Source organism: Physeter macrocephalus, chromosome 16, assembly GCF_002837175.3.
Source record: "Physeter macrocephalus isolate SW-GA chromosome 16, ASM283717v5, whole genome shotgun sequence".
Lineage (NCBI taxonomy): Eukaryota > Metazoa > Chordata > Mammalia > Artiodactyla > Physeteridae > Physeter > Physeter macrocephalus.
This window is the reverse complement of record NC_041229.1, coordinates 56,830,432-56,850,066: the sequence shown is the minus strand read 5'-3', so window position 1 is coordinate 56,850,066 and position 19,635 is coordinate 56,830,432. Positions and strand designations below refer to the sequence as shown.

Here is a 19,635-nt window from a genome sequence, read left to right as displayed (position 1 = left end):
GCCATGGCCCACAGGCCCAGCCGCTCTGCGGCATGTGGGATCCTCCCAGACCGGGGCGCAAACCCGGTTCCCCTGCATCGGCAGGCGGACGCGCAACCACTGCGCCACCAGGGAAGCCCTATACATGGAATTTTTTATTCTAAGTTCAATTTTTACTGACTGTAAAGCTTCACAATAACAGTGGAAAGAGCACTGAATTTGGGAATCAGAAAACGTAGGCTCCAACTTCAGCTCTTTCATTTAATTTTCATAAACTGTTTTTTGAGCATCAGTTTTTTTTAATGGAGTTAATAGCACCAGCCGTATTTCCCAAGCATAATTGTACAGAACAAATGAGATAATGTCTGTCCAAGTGGTTTAGAAACTAAAAAGGACTACACAAAATAGTATTAAGTATTATTCATGCATTTAACAATTAATTAAGGGTCTCCTCTGCATATAGCACTATTCAAGAGACAAAAGAAAATTCAGAAGTGTAAGATTTGCCCTGCCTTTGCTTAGTTGACAGTTGTTTAGTTTATAATCTGAATGAGTAGATAAGACAAATATTTTGAAGAACAAGACTTGCAGAAATATTCTCATGCATTGTTCAGTCTCGCTGTTGTGTGGGACTTAGAGCCTGAGCCCCGGCTTCAGTGGACAGTCCGTGACAATGATGGCACTCAACCTTGCACTGACTTACTTGATGTTTTAGGACCAGGTGTGCCGTTTTTATAGAGACCACATGAATTTCAGTGACCTTAGTGAGAACACTGAGGAGAAGTATCCTTGGCTGCTCTGCAGCTTGCTGGAATACTTCTGGTTCCCTCCAGCGTTTAATGATGTGACTTTGGGAGAAGGAACTAGTGGCTTTATGTAAGGTCATATCATTTCAGTGGTAAAATCTCTAGGTAGTATTTCTGCTGACCTATTTCTGATCTAGTTCTCTATTCCTTTTTATAAATAGAGAGAATAAAGCTCAATCAAGCTTTTTTGAATGAACGAATAAGAAAGAAAGCAGCTAGGAATTTTGACACATGTTAAGAAAATGGGCTTTTTCAGTCAAGCTTTTTTGAATGAACGAATGAATAAGAAAGAAAGTAGCTAAGAATTTTGACACGTTAAGAAAATGGGCTTTTTCAGTCAATTAAAAATAATGAAAATCTAGAGCAAGTGAGCCAATCTTTCTATAAAACCAGAAAGTAGTAATATAATAGTTCAGCTCTTAAGCCGAACCATCCACCTGTGAAAATGAGACCCTATCCAGCATTAACATTTTTTTAAAGCCTTACTTTTTAAAAGCAGATCTATCTTCTCTCCTTCCCTCCATCATTTGCTCATGCTGAATTCAGAGCTAGTCTCTAGCAGGTGACCCCCGAGGGACTTAAAAACCCTGTTGTCTAGCTGACGTTGGTTTTTAAATTTAGATCAAATGACATTGTGTTTGAAGTCTCAAGAGCACTACTTAAGGTAGCTGTATCATATGGGCTTGCCTTTCAAAGTACTCCTTGCAGGCTGGCATCCTTAATAGGAAAAGTGAAGCCTGGTCAAAAATAAATGAAAAAGAAAGTTTTATTGGAGTTATTTACTCTAAGACAGCTATTTTAGACGGAACCTTGACAAGTCATCTCATTGCCTCCAGACAGGAACACACAAGGCAGATGCGTATCTATAGTATTTTAAATGACCTTGGGGGACGAGGCTTCTTCCATAACTCATTCCAGAGTTTAAACACCCTCGCTTCAGGAAATTCTTCCCTATATTTAACTTACAGGCCCCCTTCTGCGGTTAACACCCATTTCCGCTTTTTTCTGTCCCCAGTCAGGATGGAGAACAGCTGGCCAACATCCTTTGTGTGCTAACCCTCCATCAGTGAGAAAGTCATTTGGGCATCCCTGGACTGCTTTTCTCAACCTCCAGCAACCAAGTCTTTGAACCAAATTGAGATCTTTTTCCGTTTTTATTTGTGCCTTGTCTCTCTCGTGTCATTCCTTTTGATTATCAATGAATAAAATTTGGAAAATGTAAAAATATACAGACGAGGGGAAAACAATAGCCCCATAATCCAGGGAGCGAAACCACTGTTAAGTTAGTCAGTTGTCTACGTGTTTCTTATGCAGTTGAGATCATGTCATCTATACCAGCCCTGAAATATAGTCTGATCCACATATATAGAAACTTACATTTTCTGGTAGCCACATTGAAAACGGGTAAAAAGGAATAGGTAAATTAATTTTAATCATAGTTTTAATTCCAATAAAATATTAACATGTAATCAGTATTTTAACTATGAACAAAATACTTTACATTCCATTTTTTATACTAAACTGTCTAAATCCAGTGTATATTTTACATTTATAGCACATCTCAAATCCAACTGGCCCCCTTGCAGCTACTCAGTACCGTGTGACTAGTAGCTATAGTGCTGAAGCACAGTCCTTGGCAGTTGTATATGCTGCTTTTTTGTCTGTCATATCTTAAGCCTTTTATGAATGGTGTTACAAAAATTTTAGCATCATTTTAGTGGCTGCATAATATTTAATCATTTAGACTTACTATAACTGTATCTTTAGAGAGTTTTGTTCTTCATGTTATAAGTAACCCTGTAGTGTTCTTTTTTTTTACTTCTTTTTTTTACTTTTGTATCAACTGTTTCTCAACACATTGCCAAAAGGAAAAAAAACATAAATTATTCCTTTTGGGTGCAACTAATCAAATCCACTTATTCATAAAACAAATTTATCCACTTAGCATCTACTGTATACTCTGTACTACATTAGATTGGGAAGTGGAGCAGTGGATTTCAAGAAATAGAAGACCAGGTCCCTCCCATACATTGTTTACAAAGACTTGGCTTCACAGTTGGACTGCACACATATTGTATTTTATTCTGACTTAAATATCCTTCCCTTCATTTCTTACTCCCCTCTGCCCCTACATATACACACACAGCCTGGTTGACTCCCCCTTATCCTTCAAAGTGCCAGTCACAGGGAACTACCTCTACTGAGTCCTCTAGGTGACTGCTGGCTCCCTCCTCCATTATACAGAATGTATATTGTGTACAGAGCACCATGGTGTTCTGGTTATTGGTAACTCTCTGTCTTCTCTACTAGAGTGGAAACTCTTTAATGATAGAAACCTTATCTTATAAGCCTCTTTATTGCCAGTGCCTAGCAGACTGCCAGGGCAGTGAATGTGGATTTCAGTAATATCTACTGAAATACTTGTTGAAATACAAGTGATCATATTAAGCATCAGTTGGATAATATAATTACAAGTATTGATCAAGGAGTTCAGAGAGCTCACTTTAAACTGGCATATGGTTGAAGAAGGCTTTAACAAAGGAAGTAAGACTTGAATTGGGCTTTGGAAGATGATCATGCTTAAGTGAATAGACGGGAGATATGTTCTAAGAAGCCTGTTTTTCAGGAGGAATTCTTTAGCATGTGCTAAGTATCAGCAGATAAGCATCTTTCTAGATCTAAAACACTATACTAAGTTTCAAGAAGACTGTAGAGATATGGTTTTGGCCCATCAAAAACTGTCAGGGCAGGGCTTCCCTGGTGGCACAGTGGTTAAGAATCCGCCTGCCAATGCAAGTGACACGGGTTTGAGCCCTGGTGCAGGAAGATCCTACATGCCGCTGCGGAGCAGCTAAGCCCGTGCGCCACAACTACTGAGCCCACACACCACAACCTCTGAAGCCCACGTGCCTAGAGCCCATGCTCCACAACAAGAGAAGCCACCACAATGAGAAGCCCGCACACCACAACGAAGAGTAGCCGCGGCTTCCTGCAACTAGAGAAAGCATGCGCGTGGCAACAAAGACCCAACGCAGCCAAAATAAAAAAAAAAAAAAAAAACTGTCAGGGCTTTGCAGAATTAGAAATTACCACTGGCTGCTTCAGTATGATCTTTGAGTTTAAGCTCTGTTTCAACTTTGGAGTTGTTAAAGGTCATTTTATATGATGCTTGTTCAATAATCCTTCTGGTATTGGACAGCTGTATATAGATAATAATAAGTATGTCATTATAGCTAATATCAAATGACCATTACTGCAAACCAGGCACTCTTCCAAAGCATTTTGAATGTATTACTTAGTTAAGTCATTCAATCCTCACAACAGTCAAGTGAATTAGGGCCCATTATCCTCTCTCATCTTACAACTGAGGAAACTGAAGCACAGAGAGGTTTAAATAACTTACATGTAACACAGCCATCAAGTGGAGGAGCTAAGATTTGATCCCAGGCAGAACAGCTTTAGAGCCTCTACTTTAACTATCACCCTGTACAGCCTCTCTTATAACTATGTTAAAAATAAAATGTTTTATATAGGGATCATTTAGCATCTTGTGGTTCCAGAAAAGGAATCCTATTATTATAACCCTCCCCTATTTTTCTTCATTCCTCTGACTGCTCCTTATCTCATTTGCAGGTTCCTCTTCTTCTACCTCATCATAAAAAACTGGAGCTCCTCAGGCTCAGTCCTCAGCCCTCTTTTCTCTGATTTTATTCTTCACCACCCTTGCCCAGTGATCTTATCTACAACTATCATTTTAATTATCACCCACATTGAAAGGAAGTACAGTGTAAATCTTCAGCCCAGATCTCTTTTCTGATATCAGACCTCTATTCAGATTGCCTCCTGGACCTTTTCACAGCACATTCTGTGTGCCCTTGTTTTTTTTCTTCCTGTCTTCCACCCCAACCATCACAAGCCTCATGGTCTTCCAGTGCTCTGTTTTCAGCAAATGGAATCTCCATCCATTCTTTTACACTGGCCAGGAAGCCAGCTGGTTCCTCCCTTTCCCTCTTACCCCCATATCCAACCTTCACAACCTCTGCCGATTTCCTCTAGTATGTCTGTTTGCCTGTATCTATACATTTCCACTCTGGCCCAAGCCTCCATCATCTCTCACCTGTACTACTGCACAGCCTGTGGTCCCCCAGCATCTGCTCCAGACCCCCTCCACTCTGTTCTCCAGCTTCAGTGAGAGTGTACCTGTCAAAATACAAATCAATCAGTCAATCAGTCTCTTTCTTTCTCTCCCCCCTAGACACACACACACACACACACACACACACACACACACACACCCTAGCCTAAAACACTTTAATGACTTAAATAAAGAGAAAAATTCTAAACATGGCCTCTGGGCTTCTGCACAGTCTAGACCTTGTTTTCCTCTTCAGCTTTATCTTCTGCCATGCTACTCTTCACTTGATGACCTTTTGGGTCCTCAAACGTTCTCTCTCTTGACATAGGGTCTTGACGTATGCTATTCCTTTTGCCTGGATGCTCTCACCCACCCACCCACTCTTTACCTGGTGAAGAAGTCTGCTAGCCCTTCGAATCTTGGCCTTTGCTGGGTTAGTTGCATAGCATGCGTCAGGGGTTGTCGTTTTGCATTTATATCTATAATTTTGTGGCAAAAGTCTATCCTCTCCCACTATAAGCGCCACAGAAGCAGGAACCATGGCTTTTTCCAATCACTATTGTATCCTCAGAATCTAGTGCACAGTGCCTTGTGCATAGACACTCTCTATATATTTGAATGAGGGAGGAAATAATTTGTTAATGTTCTGTTAATATACATACAGTTTATACTGCGCCTCTTGCAGTAGTACAGAGGGCTACAAAAAATAAGGTTCCCGAGACATTGTCCCTGAAGTCCCACAGTCTCTAAGCAGTGATTAAACGACGGCTGTCATTTAAGCATTTCTTCCAAAGGCCTCCAGCATCTCTGAAAATGGTGGCAGAGCTATCCTTTTTTCTTTTAAACAACTAAGGCCCCATGGTTCGGTTCATGTCAGAGCTTATTAGAAATGTGATGGTGGTTCAGCTTTAGCAGTGTCTTTCAAAAACTTAATTTCACAGATGCTGTCATTGGCCTCTGGAGTCTAAAGCTTCCTTTAGCTCTCTCTGCAAGTCTACTTTTTAAATTCTGACCAAGGTTTAAATTTCCCTATCAAGTTCTTTCTGGGGCTGGGCTGTGACATTGCTATTCCTCTGGTTTCCCTGGCAAAGGTAGATTTTTTTTTTTTTCTAGTTTCAGCATAAACACTTTATCACCCCCATGTTTCAGGTGCTATCTAGACACTCCGAGGGGTCATCAGGTATCCTTCCTGGCATCTCTTTCTGTTTCTACAGACCATGTTACAGTCCTCATAATGTTTGTTGCCTTGCCTGGCTGTGATTTCAGTACGTTAAATTTGTGTGATGATTTCTTAAAGTGAAAGCTGATGGGTGAAGTGGTTGACCTGCCAGCTCCTGGGACCTTCTGTCTCCCTGGAGGATCACTCTCTATTCTCTAATCCCAGGGAACTCAGCCTTGAGGGAACCAAGCTGGCTTCCAGGTGGGCTCCATGCTGTGGGTACCCCTTCAGCCTCTGTTCATAGCATGTGCTGGGGCCTTTCTTTTCCAAGGTGGGCCCTGTTGCCCAGGACCACGGAGGCCCTCACATCACAGAGTCTGGGGAAATGGATTTCTTCAGCTTGCTTGTTTTATCCTTTGCCTGTGGAATTTTCTCTTTCACAAATTCGTCTCTCCATCAGAACTCAGTTTAAATAAAATCTAAAGGCTCCCTTGTTCAGTTATTCCTTTTTAAACTCTCTGTTTTTATTTAGTCAGGCTTTGGCAGGAAAACTTCTAAGCGGAGCCCAGGGGAAAAGTGACCATTGGCACAGATTTTAGCCTGTGCGTTGGGCCAAGATTGTTTCTATTTTTATTTTGTTTCTTGTTTTTGTTAACATCCAGGGCACAGATTAAGCACTTTCACTTATCTGTAATGGTGAGAGGCCTTTAGATTGCTTGCCTGTGGCCAAGATTCTGCATGCTTAAAACTATTAACCCCCAGCTACCTCCTGGGAGATAAGATCTAGCTGTTCAATTTGGCTTTTCCAAAAGGAGGCTCTGTGCTTCTACTTGATCTGAGATAGAAAAAGGAGAAAGGTAAATCCCAACCTTTGCTGGATTTTCAAAGAGGTTAGTAGCCTAATTTATGGGTTGTCTTTTTTTTTTTTTTTTAACTAACTTTATATCGTAATTTCTCAGCTGCCAAAAGACGTAATTCTACCTCAGCTTCGCCTTGGCAACCTGCTTTTGGCACTCTGTGCAGCCCTGTCGTTGCTCTGCATTATTTAAGCAGTAATCTTTAAGAAGGTGAGAAACTATTATTGCTTTTTAGCAGAGTTGACACGCTATTGGCGCAGAGTAGTACCTAGAGCTTCAAACATTTCTAATGGCTGTAAACCAACTTAAACACCTCCATGTAGATGTCTCACTGCCATGAGGTCATAGTTTGCTACAAGGGGGAGAAAGAAGAAGATCAAATGTTATTTAAAAGTGTGGGTTGTTGTTTTTTTTTCCTTCTTTTTAAGTATTCTTATTCCACTGAGTTGTGGCTGTAGATTTTGGCCAGGATCCAGACAATCAAGATTTAGCATTTTGACCAGCTGTGATCTAGTAATGTTCCTCAGAGGAAACATTTTGTAGGAGGGAAAGACACATATTTGAGACTGTGAATTGTACTCCTTCCTAATACTTTACAGTGTGAGACCTGGTTGTAGACAGATAAAACAAGCACAAGTGAATCTGAAAGAGAACAGAGGGGAAAAAAGAGTTCTCAAAGAGCTAAAACTTCACTCCAGCTTGAAGAACTCTCTTGAGGTGGGAAATCTTTACATTTTTTCTTTATTTCATTTTTCCCTAAGTCTTCACATTCATATCATTCCATGGCAGAATGTATTTCTGTTCATAATTGATACTTAGAATGCATTAGCATTCTTATAACAGCATAACAAGTCTTAGGAAGTAAAAATGCCACACAAACTTAATGTAGGCAAGAAGAGAAGAGAAGGAAAAGGTATCAAGCCACTTGACCTAAAAAGTGTTATTCTGATTCTCACTCCTCCCTCAAATAGAAGTAGAGCGTGTTTTGGTGGCCAGTCCTATGGATTGGGAGAGAGAAGGAAATTAACATTTATTTAGTCAGACTCCCTCCGTTCAAGCACAGTTAGTGGCTTTGTGATCTTAGGCAGGTTACCTAACCTCTGTGCCTCAGTTTCTTCACCTGAAAAATGAGGATGTATACTTAATAGAGATGTGAGGATGAAATGAGACCATGTATAAAGCTGTTAACAGATTACTTATTCCCTAGTGCTTCATAAATGTTAGTTGCTATTGTTTTATTATTAATAATTTATGGAGTACCTACTCATTGTACTAAGAATTTTACTTGTATATTTTGTTTAATCCTGACTGCAACAACTGTTAGATGGATATACCCATTTCACAGGAGAGGAAACATAGGTTCGGGGTAGTGAAGTGCTCCACCAGTCTCCCATATTTTATAATGGCGGAGCTATGTGTGAAGGTCTGCAATATCATATATGGGAGATGTGGAAATGGGAACACATTTTGGACCAGTGCTTTCTTACTTTGTTTCCTCTCTCCCAGTCCCTTTTCTGTAAAAAGAGGCTATAGCTTCAGGCAATAAAACCAACAGAAAAGGAAGATGGGGAGAGAGTGGTGGGGCAAGCATAGTGGAGTGGAATGAACTGGTTCTGCTGACTCCCGGGTTGGGCTGGCTTCATGGCGAGGTATTCGTGTAATGGTTATAGAAGTGCTGAACAGGGTCCTCCTCTTTTAGGTTGGGGAAGCAGAGAAATTCTCCCTCTTATAAAAATTCCCTCTCCCTGAAGCTAAATTCATACAGAAAGATGACACATCAGAGGTTTGGGGACAATTGGAATGTACCTCAAAGGATTCTGGGAAGCTCTTCTAGTCCCTCAGCATTTGGTAGATCGTGTAAATAGAGGCAGTTGAGCATTTCCACTTGATTCAAAGCCTTTCCCACCCCATGTCCTCAGGAAAAAAGGAAAAAGCTGGAATGAAGTTTCACATTGGGCAGAATAAACCTTTTGATTTAGTACTTTCTCCCCCAAACTCTTTTACACTTGCCTTGACTACTTATCTTCTTTGCAGGCAGCTCCCTGATGGGCAGGAGTGGAGATGGGGGTGGGTGGGAGGAGTTCTGAGTTTGTTCCTGCTATAAACATTATTCTGTATAGGAGGAAACAGTAGAAGGAATGAGATCTAGATTCTGGTCGTTCCTCTGCGACCTGTTACCCTGTGTTTCCATCTAAGACGTTAATGTCTTTGAGCCTCAGTTACCTCTTCTGTAAAATGAGGCTAATAGTTTTGGAATCCAGAGCCCATGGAAGCAAATAATAATGACAGCAACCACAATTACAGCTACTACTGCCATCGGTATATATGCCAGGCATTCTGCCAAGGATTTGAAGTGTGTTATTTTGTTTAATCCTTACTACAGTCCAATAATCTATTTTACAAAGAAGAAAACTAGAGCACAGAGAAGATAAGTGACTGCCTACAGTCATATAACTAGTAAGTGGTGAGTTCGACCTTAAGTTATAACTCCAAATAAACAGGATCACGGTTGCCGATCCAGAAGTTTGAGCATCCTCTCTCATCACCACCACTATCTCCAGATACCTCTAGACATAGCTGAAGAGATAACAAAAGGTAGCTGACTGCAGTAAATAAGGACAGAATGAAAAAGAAATTAATGACCTTAATTTAGAGAGATCAAGGAAGACTTGATCCAAAGAAGCCAAATTTAAACCAGACTGTCCTCCTTGACCTCTAAACTCCAAGCCACTTGCCTTCTCCCTCACCATGCTATTGTTTGGGATCCTAGGATATCCTTTTTTTACTTGTAGCAAAAAGGCTTATTATTAAGTAATTTAACAGTCCCTGATGTGGTTCAGTTATTCAACAACCTATGCCCTGTTTCACTAAACCGTGGCCTAGTAAATGTGTAATTACAATATCTTTGGGGTGTTTTTTAATAAATTCCTTTTAATTGCAGCATTAAACCCCAGATGTCATGTTTCCAGTTTGGACCTAAGCCAAGCTAGGAGAGGCATCCATTCAAGGCAAACAGCTGATGAGGAGAATGTGTGCAGTGAACTGGGGGACTCAGTCCAGTTGCTAAACCTCAGGCTCTGTGCCCCCAAATCTAGTGCCTTAGAACATAGGGACCCTTGGCTGAAGTGGAGGATAAAGAAATGCTACTACATTTCCTGCTGCATCCACTCCTCCCCAGAACACTCAGGTTTACTGTGGTTGTCTCTAAGAGTAGAAATTCCCTGTAAGTTATTCATCACTATTTAAATACTGTACTAATTTCATTTGATAAGTAAATTGTCAATTGCCTTTAAAAATTGGTCTTAATAATTAGTAAATCTAGGCATTTCAACCTCTTCTTCCATCTAGATAAAATAATTATGAAGCCAGACCGTAATCAGACAAAAAGAATCTTGAAACATTCTGGGCATTCTTTTTTAATCTATCATTTGCCTTTTTAATTGCTACCTTTCTCTTTTTAGGCAATAGTAGAGGTATAATGTTCCTATTTTTCTTGTAAGAATTTAACTAATACCAAAACGTGTAATGAAGATTCCTTCTAGAAACCTTCTATTAAATATGAAAGTCAGAATTACTTTATTAAAAATCTACGCATTGTGTTTTTATAGAGATACAACAGTTTGTTTTTTAATAGTAAAACTTTAGAAATATCCTGAATCCACAAAAATAAGAAAATGATTAAGTAAATTATGATATTCCATTCAATGGAGTAGCCATTTAGAATTGTTTACCAAGAGGTTTGAATAACTTCCAACAACAGGATACAGAATTGTATATATATACTGCAAACACAGCTTTCATTTTGTTTTTTGTTTGTTTGGTTTTGTGTCTTTTTTAAATTAAACACACATGCATAAAATCAAAGTCTGAAAGGAAAATATCCAAATAGTGGTTATTTGATAGGTAATAGGCTTTTGAGTGATTTTTATTTTTTAATATGGTTTATATTTTTTGGTTTTCCAGGGAGTATAAATTATTATAATAATTAAAAATGCATGTGTGTTTGTATATATTTTAATGCAGTCATTCAACACTTGAGCTGTTTAGACCTCAGCTATCTTAAAAATTTGGAACATTGCTAAGATTCTGGAAGTAATAAAAAATTAATTCTGAGCAGCCAGAACTAATGTTACAAAACTCATATAATAAAGCATATTATGCCCAGGATATCTGCTGGTCCATCACTCAAATCCTGTTTACTCTTGCTTTGCACACAATTCTCAAGACATCTACTTTACAAGAACACAGCAAATTAGAAGCAAATGTCAAAAAAGAAGAAGCGCTTGCAGGCAAGAGCACTGACTCGGCCACAGGTGACAGCCTGACAGTGAGAGAGGACACAGAAAAGCCTGAGTGCAGACTTAAGAACTCGGACTCAGATCCCAGATTCAGAAACACACCCCTGAAAGGCCCATAGTCTCTCTACTATGTCATAGTAAGACATGTTAATACTGATGGCCCAAAGTTATCAAGAAAATACGTTTTTTAATTGGAAAATGAATAGATATATGTATATGTATAACTGAATCACTTTGCTGTACATCTGACACTATCACAACATTGTTAACCAACTATACTTGAATATAAAATAAAAAGTTAAAAAAAAAATTTTTTAATAAAAAAAGGGAAAATACCTTTCTTGTTCAACTTACTCTTTTTAAGATTATAAGAAAGACTAATAAAAATTTTTGAAAGGTTTCATGGCACATAGCTGCAAATGGGAAAAAAAGACAGTGTGTGATTGTAGGGTAAACGTTAGATATGTAGACTTCCTTATTTGTCTCCGTAATACCTCATCTTCTTACCGTTCTTTTACTGTTACTTAGGTTTTCTAAATTGTATTTGATACTGTCATTACCCGGGTTCTCATAAAAATCCAGGAAAACTGGGTAAGATCCCAGGATCAGGATGTCAGCAAATGCCAAAGTCTCCATCTCACAAAAGCCTTTGAATCCACGCATCAAAATAGGAGTAACATCATCAAGGACCTACTGTTGATGCACAGGGAACTCTAATCATTCTGTAATAACCTATATAGGAAAAGAATCTGAAAAAGAATGGATATATGTATATGTACAACTGAATCGCTTTGCTGTACACCTGAAACTAACACAACATTGTAAATCAACTATACTCCAATATAAAATTTTAAAAATGAAATTTGAAAAAAATAGGGGTAACACCCCAGACCCAGAGCTTAGCTATAGGTTGGGTGGGTTAAATGAGAAGGCCTGTATAATGGCATTTAGCTTGATGTCTGGCATATCATTGGCACTTAGCAAATGTTAGTTGAATTTGAACATGATTTTCCCACATGGGATGCAAATGGCTATGTGGGCTCTGGAGTCAGATGTGAGTTCTGCAACCTTGAACAAATCACATAACCCTCCTACCTGCCTACCTTTTTCACAGGGCGGATGTGAGAGTTCAACATTATTGATGCTCAAGAAAATGGTATTTCCCTGCCTATCGTAGCTGCAGGGGAGGGATGTCATACTTTATTACTTTTCTGTTGTGCAAAGTTGAGGAGAGCTTTCAGGGAGTCTCAGAATCAAAGAGGACTACAAAACCCCCTTTCTTGTGTCGTAAGTACTGCTTGTTGTGCCCTGACCTGTTTCTCATGCCCTTTTATCAGCCCACCTGGAGCCCAGCAGAGGGAAGCAGAGCAGGGTCCCCTGGGGTGGGAGAGTGGGTGGCAGCAGGGAGGGTGTCAAGTCGTTCACCCTTCGTAGCCATAAGTGGTTAAGCACCTGGCCTGTGGTCACGTGCCAGCAATAGCACCTTCAGTGTTCCGGGCGGGTTTCCCTGGTGCTTCCCACCCCTCCTGGGCTGTGGTGGCAGCTGAAAGCGTGGCCTGTCTGCCCAGAATAGACTGTCTGTGGGTGGCGCTGATGCTGTTTGGGTTTGATTACCTAGGGCCCCTGCAAAATCATGTAGAGAGGGACACTTGTCAGCAAGTAGCAGTGAAAACAAGAAGGTTGGCCAAAATGTGCAGCTTACCCCATTACTGTGAGTTTTGACAACATATTAACTGAAAACCTAGATTAAGGCCAACAAGTTTTGCTCTGTTTAGTTTTTCTTGAGAACTAAAAACAGTCATTTACTAATCTACTTGCCTGCTTCTATGTGTGCCCCAGTGAGCACCCCTAATTAGGAAATCGCTCTTGGCACCAACACTCACAGCCAAGCAAGGGAGTCTGATGCGCACGTGCATTAGAAGAAGCCTTTGGGTTGCCTTTGCTCAAGAAGCTTGAAGAACGTTTGCTTAGACCCCAGGGATAATCGAGCATCAGGAGAGCTCTGGGAGGAGAGGAAGCAAGATCTGGCTTAAGGGTTTGTGGCTGTGGACACAGGTGGAAGGAACCCTAGATCCTTTCTTCTTTCTCAGGGCACTTATCATGACTGTAATTTGAAAATGTATTATTTCGATAATTGTGGATGTCTTTCTACTGCAAGACTGGAAGCTCCTCAAAGGCAGGGCCAGCATGCCTTACATCTGCTTTCCCTCCTCAAGGCCTGGCACATGTAGCAGCTCTTTGTGGGATATAGCTATAGTTTTAAGTCGAACCTCTGCTCCTGCCTGGTACTTGCCTTTTTTGTGAGCCACTTCTCTGTGTTTCCTCACCTGAAGAACAGAAGTCAGATGGATCTTGTGTTTGCACCTCCCTCTGTCTCTGGACCCAGTTTGTTCATACAGTTGTGCTGAAGCTGACTAGCTTCAGCCAAGTATGATGTCTAGAACTGTGATTAGTACTCCAGGGGTGGCTTCACTAGCATAGTTTATAAAATGACTATCATTTCCAGAGTCTGGATACTCTATTTCCATTAACTAATTATTATTTATTATTTCAGACTTAAGAGTCATAATGTATACCCTGCTTTCTTGATGGGGTTTTTGTGAGGACCAAGTGAAATGATGTATATGAAATAACTTCAGAAACTGTAATGCTTTGGGTAGCCAAACAGTGATTATTATTGCTGGCCCAAAAGTATCTTCCTGAGAAGTAACTCAAGTTTGAAGGAAGGTACTGAAGACCAAGTATTGTAAAGTGTGTGTGACTAGCGTTATAAAGGAGAGGTCATTTCCCAAGTTAATTTTTCGTTCAACACACGCACACATACACACACACACACACACACACACACACACACACACACACATCTCCTTGGTCTTCTCTCTGCCACTTATCTAATGCAAGGCAATTAGCATTGGGGTATTGGAAAAGCTATTGATCATTGAGTTATGAGTCATGGGTTTTAGTCCAGCCTCACCCCTGCCTTGCTGAGGTTATCATGGGCAAGTCATTGAAGTTCTCTGTCAAATGAGGATACCTGCTTTATGAAGGTAAAATAAGACTTGAATATTAAAAATGAGAATAAGATATTGGTAGCCCTGCAGACATATGAAGTTGATCACATCCTCATATATTTTTCTTTCTAGATCCAATCCCTCCAGTTGCCTCGACTCCTCCCCATATGACATTGTCTCTACCCCCCGCCCTACCCTCTGCATATATTTCAGTGTATCTTGTATCCTTCTTAAAGGAAGCTCCCGATGCTGAACTCAGAATACTTTTATGTTGCATTTTGTATTTGGACACTAAAATTAATACTAAGGTTGAGTATTATCACTTTGTATTATCTCAAACCTAAATATGTTATTTCCTATCTCTGGATCCAGAAGGTCTAAGCTGAGTTCTGAAGTTGAAAGTAACTTCTCATTTTTTTTTTTGTCTTCTAGTGACAGACATCACACCTCCAGTGCAATCCCTGTTCCAAAGAGACAAAGCTCCATATTCGGGGGTGTAGATGTAGGCTTCTCTGGGGGGATGCCTTCACCAGACAAAGGACACCGGAAACGGGCCAGCTCAGAGAATGAGAGACTCCAGTACAAAACCCCTCCCCCCAGTTACAGCTCAGCATTAGCCCAGCCTGTGACCACCGTCCCCTCCACGGGAGAATCTGAGAGAAAGACAACATCTCTGTCTTCCTCCTTGGATACCTCCTTGGACTTCTCCAAAGAAAACAAGAAAAAAGGGGTAGATCTGGGTGACAGCTTCCATGGAGGCCATGTGAGTGTGAACACTAGCCAGGAACAGGGACAAGCCCTCCCGGGGCCTCCAGCCACAGTCAACGGCACCCTCCTGCCCAGCGAGCAGGCCAGCTCCTCCAGCGCCCAGCTTCCAGGGGGATTCCACCCGGTCTCCGAAGCCGAGCTCTGCTGTACCGTGGAGCAAGCAGAAGAGATCATCGGGATGGAAGCCACAGGCTTCACCTCAGGAGATCAGCTGGAAGCATTTAACTGCATCCCCGTGGACAGTGCCGTGGCAGTGGAGTGTGACGAACAAGTTCTGGGAGAATTTGAAGAGTTCTCCCGAAGGATCTATGCACTGAACGAAAATGTATCCAGCTTCCGCCGGCCACGCAGGAGTTCTGATAAGTGAAGTGAGTGGACAGACGGTAGGACCGGGATAGAGTCACTGCTTGAAATGAGGATAAAGCTGCACTGGTTACCCTTTGTAATAATTATGACACAAAATGAATATTAATGGAGGATATTCCTCAGAAAAATAGACTTTGTGAATCGAGGAGGGACTCAGGATCATTGTGTATCAGTGGGCCAAAGTTAGATTTTGCTTGCAAGATTTGCTTTTCAGGCCTGACAGTTATTTTAAGGCAGAAGTCTAGCTCTAGTCACCTTATAGGCATTTGTCTGCTTTTTTATTTACACTTCTGTGTTATCCTCAGAGGGAAGATGATAATATATAAATAATATAATGGATTTGTCTTTAGTTTCTTATAAGCATTTGCCCTCACCATAGTTTATGAAACTTTGGGAAAATTGAATATTCAGTAAAAGGTCTCCACCATCCACTGAAGGATCTTTGGCCATGCATTAAGTTGATGAATAAGAAGCACAATGGTCTCCTTATACCCAGGCCCACCTGCCCCTGCTCCCAGACTCTACAGTCAACCTAGCTATCGCCCCATCTGCACAGTAGATACCTTGTGCATCCTGCCAACTGAGGACATCACATTTGCCGGTTCTTTAATGAAGTTGCCATGACCTTCCACCTCTTCCAGTCAGCCATACCCTTGATGCAGCCTTCAGATGATAGGAAAGACCTCACCTCTGGTGGATCCCAGGGGATCTTCAAGGACCCCCCCCCACCGAGGTTACTATAGTCAGATGGCATGCAGTTCCCTCTGGGGGCCAAAGTTATGTGGGCAGAGGCTGTTGTCAAAAGCTGGGTGTGCTTTTTGGCAACACACTCACCATATAGAAATCCCTATATGTAAACCCCATGTTAATTTATTAAATTTCAGTTGGAAAGGAAGGCATTGTATATGATGAAATATGTGTAGAGAGTCAGGCTGTCCAGTGTGCAAACTGCAAGGCAGTTGAGGTAGTTAGATTAAGAGACTAGATGAGGCATAGAATACTATCGGTTTGTGTGCAATTGCATAGATATTAAATTATGTTTTTGAAGTACATTTTCATTCCTGGAGCTCAGATATCATTTGCTATTGCTATATACTTTATATACCCAAGGACATCGCCTCAGGGTTGCAAGCTCTTTAAGGAAATTTTATGCTTATATCCGTGTATTGTATAGAAGAATAAAAATTGAGTTTACTTCACTCAACCTGATTTTTTTTTCCCCCAGCTTTGAAATTCCTCTTGAACCTACATCTCCATATGTTACATCGTGACAGCACTAGCCTGAACAAAACCTGTGGCTGTATCTAAGCTAATGCCGTTGACTTCATTTGAGTTTACATATTGTGTATAGCAACATACCATCACAGGCGTACTCTGCAGTAGCTCATTTGTCCTCCATAACAACTTAACTCATAGGTTTCATAATCATTTTCATATTTTGTCCAAGCATTCCTGGGCTCAATTATAAATATAGCTACACTGTTAAATGGAATAGTTCATGTTGTTATTTTTCATGTAAAGAACTCACAAAATCACTGTATGACAGACAGACCCAACCTGTAAGCAATTAAAAGCTTTAACTTGATCTGAAGAAATCCATCTTATTCCTCTAAACAGGTGGAACTACTCCAGACCTGGAGCAGAAGCCATTTGTAGAGTCACGGCTTCTTTGCAGAGTACTGCCATTCATTTTGGAGTCAGTAAGGGTGGAGCTAGACATGCTCTTGGATGCACATCAGACTGGGCTGTGGGGTCCTCCAGTGAAGTAACATCTACCCCCACCAAGCCCAAAAAAAAGGTTTTGAAGGACTATATTAGTATTGAACAATGGAAGGTGAATCACATGTAACGTGTGATTCTTCAGATATGGGAGAGACCTTTAAACTTCATGCAAAACTCAAAGACATGGTGCATTCAATGCAGGTCCTCCAGCCCGGCTTCTGGCATCACCAAGAAGAGGGACCACATACAGGAGCACTCATAGTTACAGTGTTCATCTCAGATTCCACACAGCCAGATAGAGCCCGGAGCTCCGGGGTTCCATCTGTCAATCTCCCATTTGTGGACTCCCTGATTCTGGGGTTCACAGCTTTTGACCCACACAGCATGGAACCCCACCATTGAATGTGATCTGGTAGGCCAGAACTGATCGATAGTGACCTACACATTTGCCTGATCCACACTGTGTCCAGTGATGTTGTGCCTCAAAACACCACTTAGGTTTCGGTTTATTTAGTTTAGGTTTTGGGTTTTCACTGAGTTTGTTTGATGTCTGCAGTTTCTGCCAAACTTGGGTAGATCCTACAGCATTACATTCTCCAGGAATAACTCTGACATTTCCCAAAGCTGCAGAATTCATTTTGCCTCTGTTTAAAGTGGCCAAGGCCAAAATATGGGATGAGGTATTATCTCCTACTAATCTTTGTAATTTTTGCTTTGAGAATATAAGTTGAAATGAAAACTCAGTCCTATCCATTTCTGAACTGCTAAGAGCCCTTTCAGTTTTCATGTAGCTGAGACACTTTTACAGCCAGCAAATGTTATCAGATGAATATTTGCTTGTGTTTTCTCTCTCCACTTCCCCTTACCCACTTTAGAAATTCCAGAGATTTTTTCCCCCCCAGAATATTAGTTTTGGAAGATTGTATCCAGCTATATTTTTTTAGCAGTTCTAATAGTGCCCATTTATCCTGACCTAACCAGTTATTTAAATAATTTTTTAAACCACCACCAATAATAAATGGCATGTGAAACTGATCTGTTGGTAATTGGAAGAAAACTCAGCATCTGTATTTATAAAATAAAATTGATTAGTATTTATTTTGAGAGTAAAAGTGTATGTTACTTCCCTGCTATGTTTGAGTCCTGTCTTCTTCACTGTTTTGAATTTCATACTAAAGCTGAGTTAACTATGAAAACCTCATTCTTAAAACAGTCAGCCAGCCATTCCACATTTACTGAGCTAGCTCTCTCCCTCTTTGCGAGGGACTGGACTAAACAAGGTTATACAAAGATTAATAAGCCTTGACCTCTGCCACATTCTCCAGTTGTGGGGGGAAGGGTGGCATAAGTATATTAACAATTAAGTATAATTCAGTGTGATAAATTCTATGATGGAGAAATGTATAGCCATGCTACAGAATTCAGAGAAAGCTATTCTGCCTCAAGGATCAGGAAAGGGTCGCGGAGGTAATACAGATGAAAGATGTATAAGATTTCACATTACAGATGGAGGGAACAGCATGGGCAAAGCCCAGAGGCAAGGCAGGGCCGCATGCTCCCTTGCAAAATTGCAAGGAGTTTGCTGTGCTTGGGCCCTGAATGGATGTGAAGAAAGATGAGAGGAGAAATTGAATTGCAGGCCCATGGGGAAGGACTTAAAATGCCAGGGGAAGAGATTTGGATGCATGCAGTGGGCGACCGATCGGTACCCTTTCCAGACTTTAAAGCGGAAGAGTAACTTGGTTAGATGTGAATTATGGCTAGCAGCCAAGTTGAGGCTGGACTCTAGTGATACTCTTCTTAATATTCTTCTGTACTATTTTGTTTAGAAAAAAAAGTCTGTCTGAAAAAGAGGTTCATCCTTGTGTCCTTAATGGTTTCAGGGTAAATACTGAATAATGAACTGGGTTTTTACTGTGTGATACAAAGGGCAGCCAGCATCTATTCTTTAGAAGCTAGATTCCGAATGCCCCAGTTCAGCCACTTTGAAGTTATGACCCTGCTCAAGTCATTAAACCCTTAAGGACCCCTCATTTCTTAATCTGTAAAGAACTGGAGAGAACTCTGCCCTTGCCATTACGTTTGTGTGGGGCCTACACCATCGATGTTGGTTCCCTTTTGTCCTGTGGCAGGCTGCTGCCTAGTGACAGAAAGAATGCCTGACACCCGTTATCACCATTTCTTGTTCTAGCACTTGGGCACAGCCACTTAACCCCTCCGAATCTGGCTCCTAATCTGTCACGTAGGGATGATACCTCACACCGATCAGAATGGCCATCAAAAGGTCTACAAACAATAAATGCTGGAAAGTGTGGAGAAAAGGGAACCCTCCTACACTGTTGGTGGGAATGTAAATTGGTACAACCATTATGGAGAACACTATAGAGGCTCCTTAAAAAACTAAAAATAGAACTACCACATGATCCAGCAATCCCACTTCTGGGCATATATCTGGAGAAGACCATAATTCGAAAAGATCCATGCACCCCAATATTCATAGCAGCACTATTTACAATAGCCAAGACATGGAAGCA

At 40.9% G+C, this 19,635-nt stretch overlaps 1 protein-coding gene across 1 annotated transcript in view; it reads left to right on the top strand.

Moving 5' to 3' along the window:
• Positions 1–16,578, top strand: part of UVRAG (UV radiation resistance associated) — a 379,149-nt gene extending 362,571 nt beyond the window's left edge. Inside the window, 1 exon segment of the mRNA XM_055091530.1 lies at positions 14,678–16,578. Coding sequence (XP_054947505.1) covers positions 14,678–15,380 — 703 coding nt within the window. The 3' untranslated portion in view covers positions 15,381–16,578.
• The last annotated feature ends 3,057 nt before the right edge of the window (positions 16,579–19,635 follow it).